A 10,646-nucleotide genomic window follows, 5' to 3' on the forward strand; every position below is an offset into this window, starting at 1 on the left:
TCATAGACTGCATCAACCCATTGGCAGAATCAGAGAATGCTCATATGTATATCCCTCTTGCCCAGCAATCTCCATCTAGAATATACATATGTACATACATACGTATCTGTGATAGACACTCATCCAGGCCCATAAAGGGATATGTACATGAATATTCATTGCAGCATTCTTTGTGGTAGTGGGAAATTAAGACAGGCTGTATGTTCATTCCTATAAATGAAAAATAAAATATGATAGATGTATATTCAGTATGAGAAATACTGAAGCAAATGAGCACATACCAACATGGTTGTGTCTTTTTTTTTTAAGATTTTATTTATTTATTTGACAGAGACAGCGAGAGAGGGAACACAAGCAGGGGGAGTGTGAGAGGGAGAAGCAGGCTTCCCACTGAGCAGGGAGCCTGATGCAGGGCTCGATCCCAGGACCCCGGGATCACGACCCGAGCCGAAGGCAGACGCCCAACGACTGAGCCACCCAGGCACCCCTGGTTGTGTCTTTTAAAACATAAGTGAGAACCTTGTGAAAAAAAGAAATTAAAAGGTAAGAAATAGAATGAAATTTATGGCAAATTGCATGGATGTCAATTTAAAATATTTACATATATAAGACACGTTATGTTTTACAAGGGTACAATTAGACCCAGGCACTTAAACATGTCAACCACATGAGACACAGTAGGTGTCTATGAGTGTGGAGCAGAATGAGAGTGGGGATTGGGTATAAAGTAGAAAAGTAAATAAAATAAGGTTAAATTAAATCAAAACAAGAGAAGTCTTACAGAGTCCAATGATGACATTTTGTGTAGTATTTCATAGAGGTGCCATCATTTACTGAATTCCCTATTTTTGTTCATTGAGATTCTTCGATTTTTCATGAGTATGGACTTTGTAGTAAATTAGACCTAGTTTAAGTTACTCTGCCATATACTAGCTCTTTGCCTTGGATGAGTTATGCAATACCTCTGAGCCTTAGTTTCTTGTAAAGTAGGAATAATACCTGCCTGGTGTGGTCATTGTGATAATGTTTGTAAACTGTTGAGCACAATGTCTGGCACAAGCCAGCAAGAAGTGCTAATCACTGTGAGACCCTTGCCAGAGACAGACCTATGGAGTGGGGAGCCCCTGTCAACAGGGGCCGTGCCCATCCTGCTCACCCCTGGACCCCACCAGCACCTGGCACACGGTGTACCTCAGTGACCAGTCCTTTGAATGATATGGTTTCTAAGTCAGCAGTTTCTGGGGTAATTTATCTTCCATAATATCTAATGACTTGATTAGGTTACCAGTCACCTTTTATGTATTTATTTAGTATCATTTGTAAGTGATTGCTCTTCACACAGCGTGGTGTCAGTGTCTAAGGTTCATACCACGATTCATGGTTTATGTTAGGGCCAGAGATAGTGGGAATCCCTTCTCCCCTCTCCCCTCTCCCTCCCAAAAAACACTCAAGAACGGCATCTCCCAGATGATGAGTCAAAAATACTTAACTTCTTCTGCATAGGATGGCTGTTTTATGCCCAGTGAGGAAACAAACACTGAAGTCACTGCTGTTTAACACTAAGCATGTCATATAATCACTTCCTGCTCAGTTCACTCATCTATTTAGTGGGGATAAGACCACCTGCTCCAACTGCCATAGAAAGCATTTTAAAGATTTTATTTTTAAGCAATCTCCACCCAAAGTGGGACTCGAACTCACAACCCCAAGATCAAGAGTCCCATGCTCTACCAACTGAGCCAGCCAGGCGCCCCAGAAAGCATTTAAAAACTGAGTTAGATCATATGAAAGTATCTTGAAAAATATAAAATAATATCACTGGTGATTAGTTACGGAATGTGGTTATTCTTATTACTATTCAATTAGTAGTGTATCTTTGGGGTGGGACTGAGGTGAAAGATGGAGTGGGTTCTTCAGAGACAGCCTTTTCTCCTTGTGCTGGCCACGCAAATGCTTTGTGCCAATTACCTGTGGGGTATGGATGTGCCCCCTTGGGCTCTGCAGAATGAGCCAGAGCCAGCTGGGCTTCCAGGCAGCAGAGCCAGTGCTCCTCAGATGGCCAGGGCCAGCCCCTGGGTTAAAAGCCTGCCTTCCTGACTAGTGGGCAGGGGAGCAGCTGCACAGCTCAGCCTCCTCCCTAATTGCTCTCTCTCCTACTTGGTCCACCAGGGACGGCGTGATGGATTTGGCAGAGTCCTGAAGCCAAAGGTATATTTCCTTGAACAATCCACAGACTTTTATTAACAGAGACTTCAGGGTATATGAGAGGCAAAAAGGGAACAAAGGTGGGGATCGGAGAGAGAAAGAGAGAGTGTGAAATGAATGGCTTTTTAAAGGTGCTGATTTTGGAATCTTCCCACAAAGAAGGGCTGGAGGTGACATGGCCTTAGAGCCCCAAGCCCATTTGTGACCTTCTCCATCAGCTGAGAGAAGAGATAGGAGGTGAAAATATTTGAACTGTGAAGGGAAGTTTTAAAACTACAAATGAGGAACTCTTTAACAAAGTCATTTGTAAAATGGTCCAGGAGAGGAGCTGGGAAATTCTTAATCTGATGAGAAGAAAAGAAAACAAAATTCTTCAGTGTGCACTTGAGTACTAGGAACAGAATCTTCAACAGGAGAAGGTCATGGAAGACTTGGTTATAGTCCAGTGTCCTCAGGCATGCAAATCTCTAGGCACACCTTTCTCGCTTGCCAAGGAAATTAACCATGTTTTATTGTGCCGAAATCTAAAAATGTCTGGTCGTAATTTCTCTTGCTTTTAATTTAAGCCTATTTTGCTTTTCAAAGGAAAACACCTGTTGTGCAATCACACATCTTTAAAATCCCCTCATTATTATGAAGAAATTAACTGAAAGAGAAAGCAAAACCAAACCTCCCTTTAACCATTTGTTAAACGAACTAAGTCTTGGCCATTCTCCATGGAAACTATTTCCTCCTGCTCCCTCCTCTGTAAAAATCTGCACATGCTCCATGTCTTTTAAGCCATCAGGCAAATCAGGTAAAACCTTCCACTAAGCAACTGCCTAGGCACTGCATGGCAGAAAGCTTCCTTCCTGGTCCTCAAGTCAAGCACTCCGCTTTCCCTTTGGTGACACCCATTGTAAACTGCTGCCACCTTGCAGAGAGATGTAGCCTGGAGAGCTATTCCTGGAACACCATGCTTATCCAGCCATTTCCATTCTGAGTTTGTGGTGTTCAGTTGGTACACCTATGTGATATGCTGCCATACATTTAGTCCTTTTCTATTTTTTTTTTAAGATTTTATTTATTTATTTGACAGAGACAGAGATAGCGAGAGCAGGAACACAAGCAGCGGGAGTGGGAGAGGGAGAGCAGGCTTCCCACCGAGGAGGGAACCCGATGTGGGACTCGATCCCAGGACCCTGGGATCATGACCTGAGCCGAAGGCAGACGCTTAACGACTGAGCCACCGAGGCGCCCAATCCTTTTCTGTTTTATGAGATCCTATGCTCATTAGAACTGCTGCCACCTGAGCCAGGCTCATGATCCACACAGCCAGGATTTTTGTTCTAACAGTAGCATCAGAAATCAATTTTAAGGGAGCTTGGTTGTCTTCCCTGATGTGAACATCAAAAGTTAAAGTCCCCTTCAGACAGCATTTATTCCCTTAATTTCTCTTTATAACTATTTCTTAAATTTCAATATTTTTAAACTGTGATGCCCCTTAGGCATTACAATTTACATAAGTTTAGTTTGAACTATATCACCTTTTTGGTTTACTGGTCCTATTTTACCTCTTTTAAGATTCAAACTCCCTTATCTCTCATTCTTGAATTCTAAGATTTGGGGATAAAATTCTTGTTCACCTGATCAAATACCTTAAATTTTCTACCTGGAGAGATTTTGACTGTATTTCATCTCAGATTTCATCCGTTTAGACAAAGTTTGTTTTGTTTTGTGGTTCTTACCTGCCATTCTGCCTCAATGTTACTCTCCACTGAAAACCCCATTTCCCATTCTGACCATGTCCTTAAGAAAGATTAACTTAGAACTTCATGCAAGAGAGTCAGGCACAAACATGGCTCTCAAGCATATCACTGCCAACCATCTTCCAAATAAATGAAATACTTAAAACATATCTATTTTTTTTTATTTATTTGAGAGAGAGAATGAGAGACAGAGAGCATGAGAGGGAAGAGGGCAGAGGGGGAAGAGGGCAGAGGGGGAAGCAGACCCCCCGCTGAGCAGGGAGCCCGATGTGGGACTCCATCCCGGGACTCCAGGATCATGACCTGAGCCGAAGGCAGTCGCTTAACCAACTGAGCCACCCAGGCGCCCCAGAAATACTTAAAACATATCTAAAAACTTCTCTACCAGGATTGGGAATTTAGAATTGGGCTTGTTTCTCTGCTTTTAATAAATCACTTTCCTTTTATTGCTCAGGCTAATATTAAAGCGCAGCTTGGATCCTGAGAACATGCCGTCACAAATGGAGATTTGCCAGCAGCTCAGGAGCAATTTCCATGATAGGAGGCAGCCAACCCCAATTCCAGATGTGGCACCTAATCCACCAATGGTCAGTTGAGAGTTCTGGAATTAGAGGAGGAACGGGTGGAAAACTGGGTGAAGGTAGGCAATTACAATATCTGGGATTCTCTTTGAGACACAAGTCTTGGCTGTTTTTCTCAATATCCTCAACATTCAAATCAAATTCACAGGCGGGCCAGGATAAGAACCACCTATGCATCATATAAGCCATTCCTGAAAATCATTCTGTACTCAAACAACCTCCATCTGGGTGTTCCTCTGCCAAAATTGCCCCATAAATGGCATACCCTTTGAGTTCAGTATTGTCCTCTCTAGGCTCCTCTTAAAATGCAATTAGTGCTGGATCAATTTAACATTCCCAAATTATGAGAGAAATAGGAACCAAGGGAAGAGACTCTTTGAGGGAAGAAAACACTCTGAAGAGCAGCTGAGATGCTGAATTCAAACTTGAAGTTATAGTCACATTAGCTTGGGGAGTTTGTCAAGTTTAGGCCAAGAATCCAGCTGGTCTGGCATTTCCTTCTGAACTTTCTGGTGACTGAGATCGATAGTTTCCCATTCTAGGTATAGTTTTTCCCTTTTTGCTTTGGCTGGTTTGTTCCTGGGCTAAAAACCATTCCATATGCATAGATCCCTGTCTGAAATTCTGGCATCCCTGAGCTGCCACAAAGCAAATCCTACATGGATACAAGAGGAGAAGCACTTCTACTAGCCAGAGGTATGAGACGGATTTCAGAAAGAACTTCAGAACAGAAAGATGAGATGACTTTCAGATGGTAACTCAGTTCCTCAGCATCCTTAGGTTTTAAATGAAAAGGATAAGTAGTTAACTCCACTTGAGGTATAAGGTAGAGGCCTGAAGGAGGGTTGAAAGGTTCTCTGAGGAAAAAAAGTTCTCTGAAACCCTTATCATCCCTGACTTGATAGAGGGACACTACTGACCCATTATTAACAAGGCCTAATTTTTGTATGTGAGATGTTAAGAATTACTCCACAGTTTAGATGTGGGGATGGTGCTCATATATCTCAAAGGATCAAGAATATCCTCTGAAATCTTCCAGTTTCCTTTACTAATAATGGGTAGATTCATCATGTTCTTCCTCAAACCTCATCTTTGTAGACCAGGAGTTTTCACCAGGGATGGGAGGGATTTGGAAGAGAGGGGGAGACATTTATTAGAAACTTCTGGAGAGCTTTTCCAAATATAGTGAGTCTGCTTCCCCTTCTCATGAGCATATCAAAACCTTGGAGGGGGAAATGTGTATTTTAAGAATTTCTACATGTAATTCTAATGGTCAACTCCCTCTACCCTTTTGTAATCACTGTGCTGAACTGAAGATCTCTAATCTTTTTGTTCTTCATAAGGCCTTCTCTCATTGCAGTAATAACTCACGTTTGACATTTGGATGGAATAAAGTTTCCATTCATGTGGGACTGACAGTGGTTGGGGATTGCAATGAACATTTGCAGTTACAAAAATTAAATTGGTACTTACATATGATGCCCATAAAACTATTAGACCCTATCTGATGCAGAGCAGCCTTATCTAATTTGTTTTTTCACTTGCTTTTCTCTCAGTGGTTTTCCCTGAACAGATTCCTCGAGTGACTGAGCAACCAAAATGGCAGGGGCCAACAACAGCTTCTCGGAGGGCTTCATTCTGATGGGTGTATCTGACCATCCCCAGCTGGAGATAATCTTTTTCATAGTCATTCTCTTCTCTTACTTGCTGACCTTGTTTGGGAACTCAACTATTATCCTGCTTTCCTGCCTGGATGCCCGACTCCACAGCACCATGTACTTCTTCCTCAGCAACCTCTCCTCCCTGGACCTTGCTTTTACAACTAGCTCAGTCCCCCAAATGCTGATTAACTTATGGGGACCAGATAAGACCATAAGCTATGGTGGCTGTGTGACCCAGCTCTATGTTTTCCTCTGGCTAGGGGCCACTGAGTGCATCCTGCTTGTGGTGATGGCATTTGACCGCTATGTGGCAGTTTGCCGGCCCCTGCATTACACCACCATTATGAACCCTCGGCTGTGCTGGCTGCTGGCTGCCATTGCATGGTTGGGCGGCTTGAGCAACTCTGTGATCCAGTCAACGTTCACTCTGCAGCTCCCATTATGTGGGCACCAGAGGGTGGACAACTTCCTGTGTGAGGTGCCTGCCATGATCAAACTGGCCTGTGGAGACACTAGTCTCAATGAAGCTGTGCTCAACAGTGTCTGCACCTTCTTCACTGCTGTCCCACTAAGCATCATCCTGATCTCCTACTGCTACATAGCTCAAGCTGTGCTGAAGATCTGCTCAGCTGAGGGACAGAGAAAGGCCTTTAATACATGCCTCTCCCATCTGGTGGTGGTATTCCTCTTCTATGGCTCAGCTATCTATGGGTATCTCCTTCCAGCTAAGACCAGCAGCCAGGACCAGGGCAAATTCATTTCCCTCTTCTACTCTGTGGTCACGCCAATGGTGAATCCTCTCATCTACACTCTAAGAAACAAGGAGGTAAAGGGGGCGCTAAGGAGGCTGCTGGGAAAGGGAAGAGAACTTGGCTGAGAGAAGGGAAAACTCCATCATCATTTAACTCCTCTTCTTCTACCTTTTCTCATTCTTGCTCTGACCTGATGAATATGAGGAGTACCAACCCTAGTACAACCAAGATATGTTCCCAACAACCCTAAGCTGCTAAGACATGGTTAGAGTTATTTCTAATATTCTATGCTTATTTACTAAAAATCCTGTGGACTACAGGTAACAATAGATCTTAGGTGTGTCTCATCAACAGCTCAGAGGTTTTTGACTTAGTACAGACCTAGCTCACTGTCCTTGTTGTACACATGTATTTATTACATGTAATGAATATTACTTGTTTTGTATTTCTAGAGAATTATGTACTTTAAAAAGCAGTTCCACTTGTAATATCTTTATATAATGATGCTACTATTCCATAAAATCAAGCCAGACATTAGTCCCAAATGAAAACTCAATTCATCTTTGTACCCTATCCATCCCCCCATCTTTCTCCATCTCTCTTTGTCTCTTCTGAGTATTTCAGTCTGTCTACCCATACTTCCTTTTTTAAAAAAGATTTTATTTATTTGAGAGAGAGAGAGAGAGAACAACAGAGTGAGAGAGAGTGTGTACAAGCTGGGGGGAGGGGGAAAGGGAGAGGGAGAAGTAGACTCTCTGCTGAGCAGGAAGCCTGATCCAGGGCTCGATCCCAGGACCCTGGGATCATGACCTGAGCTGAAGGCAGACACTCAACCAACTGAGCCACCCAGGTGCCCCTGTCTACCCATACTTCCTATCCATATGTTCCTCTGTCATCTTGTTTACCCTCTCCTTTATGTCTACATGCCATTTTCTGCTTCATCTAATATTTAATGAGAAAAAAGAAAGACTATTTTCCTTTCAATTAAACCTATTTATTTAAATTGTCTCCTCCAAAGTCCCAGCCATGAGATTTGCTATCAGCATTTGGATATGTTGTGTATGATTGGTGGATTGTGGGATGCTCTGAGACTCCTTAAGCAAGTTTAAGAGCCCAAGAAAGATTCTCTCTCCATAAAGTATGTCCCCTGCCTCCAGATCTGGTTTTTCAGTCTTAACATTCCTGGAAGTCAGCAATCAGTCCAGCACACCATGACTCACCTTGAGGAACACAGGTATTGGAATTAGAATGCAATATGTGATATAGCACATTACTAGAATTGCCATGGGAATACATACCTACTACCACATTTCATGTACTCTTTCCTTAGAGAAACTGGGTTAATATGAGTAAGTTGCTTAGCAATTACATTTCTAAAGAAAAGGAAATCAATAGATCTTAGGACTATTTTCAAAAGAGTGTTGTACTTTGTGTCTCCCACAGCACCTAAACACATGCCTCATACACAGCAGATGCTCAATAAACATTTAGTGAAATGAATTAATTAACAAGCCCCACAAGTATCCCATTTTCACACTATGAACTAAATTTGTGAAATGAACGATTTTTTTAAAAAAAGATTTATTTGACAGAGACACAGCGAGAGAGGGAACACAAGCAGGGGGAATGGGAGAGGGAGAAGCAGGCTTCCTGCTGAGCAGGGAGCCCAATGTGGGGCTTGATCCCAGGACCCTGGGATCATGACCTGAGCCGAAGGCAGACGCTTAACAACTGAGCCACTCAGGAGCCCTGTGAAATGAACGATTTTTATGTTTACTACTTTGGAGTTACCCTGTCCCTTGGACAATGGCAAACAAATGGTGACAAATACCCCTTTTCCACATATCTATAATGCCCCCTCCAAAGAAATCTAGAAATCCTTCTGAATTGGTTTTTCCAGTTGTAGACCAGAGCCATGACCTATATTCTCAGTTTTCCACTCAGTAATATTTCAAGTGTGTCTCCAGGACTAGCCAAGTACTGGCATTATCTTGGTGCATTTATCAAACTCCAGAGACTCGCAGGTTCAAAATTTTTATTGAACAGCACACTTAGAGTAGATGAAGTTCTCAGAAGGTAGGATCACAATGACTAAACTCCTATGTTAATATATAAACCAAAATGACAGTGGATTAATTTATGAGAACTGTAACTACCAAGGAAACTGAACAGTCATATCCTCTAGGAAAATCATTTAAATGACTAAATAACTTGGGAGGAAATAAGAGGAAAATAAAGAGGGAATCCTTAAACACTTTGGAATAATGAAGAACTCCCCATCAAAAATACAGATTATTTTTAATCTAACATGGAGTTAGGGGCATAGACAAACACAGGGAATTGGAGGAGAAAAAGCTAATTGCCATATTTCTTCCCACAATCACTCTGCTCTCTCCCTCTCTTTCCTAACAATGTAGCTGTCTAGTTACTCTGCTGAGTAGGGAGGCAGCAGATAACTTAGAAAAGTCATGACAGGAGGAGCTAAGAGTCATTTTTATGTACTCTGGAAATAATGAGATATGGTAGCTAGTAGATCTGATCTCTCCAGCACTCCCTTCCATCATCTGTAAAGTGAAAAGAATAGGGGCACCTGGGTGGCTCAGTCGTTAAGCGTCTGCCTTCGGCTCGGGTCATGATCCCAGGGTCCTGGGATCGAGACCCGCATCGGGCTCCCTGCTCTGCGGGGAGCCTGCTTCTCCTTCTCCCACTCCCCCTGCTTGTGTTCCCTCTCTCGCTGGGTCTCTCTCTGTCAAATAAATAAACAAAATCTTAAAAAAAAAAAAAGTGAAAAGAATACCTGGCAGGAACATTATAAAGATCAAATAGATAATGTGTGCAGGAGTGTTTAGTGGAAACTGCTCAGTGTCATATTTAATCAAAGTGGAATGCATTCATAGAGAGTTTAATCAGTCTATTTCACTTCCCACCTCCCTCCATTTATGTCCTGATCCAGTATACTCCTTCACTGGGCAACAAGTGTCTTCATAAATGATGGATGGATGAACGGGCCAGAATAAAGGCAGAGAGACCACAGAGGAGTGTGCACTGTTACTTCCCTCAAACTCCACATCCCAATCTATCAGCTCCCTCTTCAAAATACATCCAGAATATTCTAATCAAGGATAACAAAGAAACATAAAAATTAGGAAAGTATTTCAATGTCCACCAAAATGGAAATGATTGAAGATTGACTATGTTCTGGTACATGACTAAACGCAGCAGCCTAAAAAGAAAAGGTGAGGTCGACATATTGAAATAGAAAACCTTCAAGATAAAGTAAATGGGCAAAATTGCATAGGAAGGTACAGAAAAATATACACACAAGTAACAGTTATTTCTTCTGGAAAGAGAGTTCAGCTTGGGAAATAAGGAATGCGGAAACTTTCTTTTAATAAGAGAATGGTTTGCGGTACGCACTGGATATTAAAAAACTGAAATAGGGAAGAAAACATTGGGTTGGAAACACTAAATCTGTCATTACAGTCGCTTAAAAACGGTCTTGGTTTCCACTTCTGGGGGATAAAAAAGGTCATACTACTAACTTCATAGGATTGTTGTCAGGATTACGTAGTGTGGACGTGTTTACAATTGTGCCTAGTACACCAACAGCGTGATAGTCTTTGACTACTGTTGCTGTCACATCTGTCAAACCTTCTGAGCAACACCTGTGTTGTAAGGTAAACCCATCGAAGTCAAGAA

The 10,646-nt window shown here is 42.2% G+C and overlaps 1 protein-coding gene across 1 annotated transcript; it reads left to right on the forward strand.

Annotated features, from left to right (window-relative positions):
- The first annotated feature begins 4,411 nt into the window (after positions 1–4,411).
- Positions 4,412–8,320, forward strand: LOC135364354 (olfactory receptor 2C1). The gene is made up of 2 exons (XM_064590368.1): positions 4,412–4,593; positions 6,091–8,320. Exon 2 carries the CDS (start codon positions 6,134–6,136, stop codon positions 7,070–7,072), a length of 939 nt encoding a protein of 312 aa, XP_064446438.1. The 5' UTR covers positions 4,412–4,593; positions 6,091–6,133; the 3' UTR covers positions 7,073–8,320.
- Positions 8,321–10,646: the final 2,326 nt, after the last annotated feature.

This window comes from Mirounga angustirostris, unplaced genomic scaffold, assembly GCF_029215605.1.
Source record: "Mirounga angustirostris isolate CCGP_5_RB_7025 unplaced genomic scaffold, mMirAng1.0.hap1 SCAF_5, whole genome shotgun sequence".
NCBI classification, from domain to species: domain Eukaryota; kingdom Metazoa; phylum Chordata; class Mammalia; order Carnivora; family Phocidae; genus Mirounga; species Mirounga angustirostris.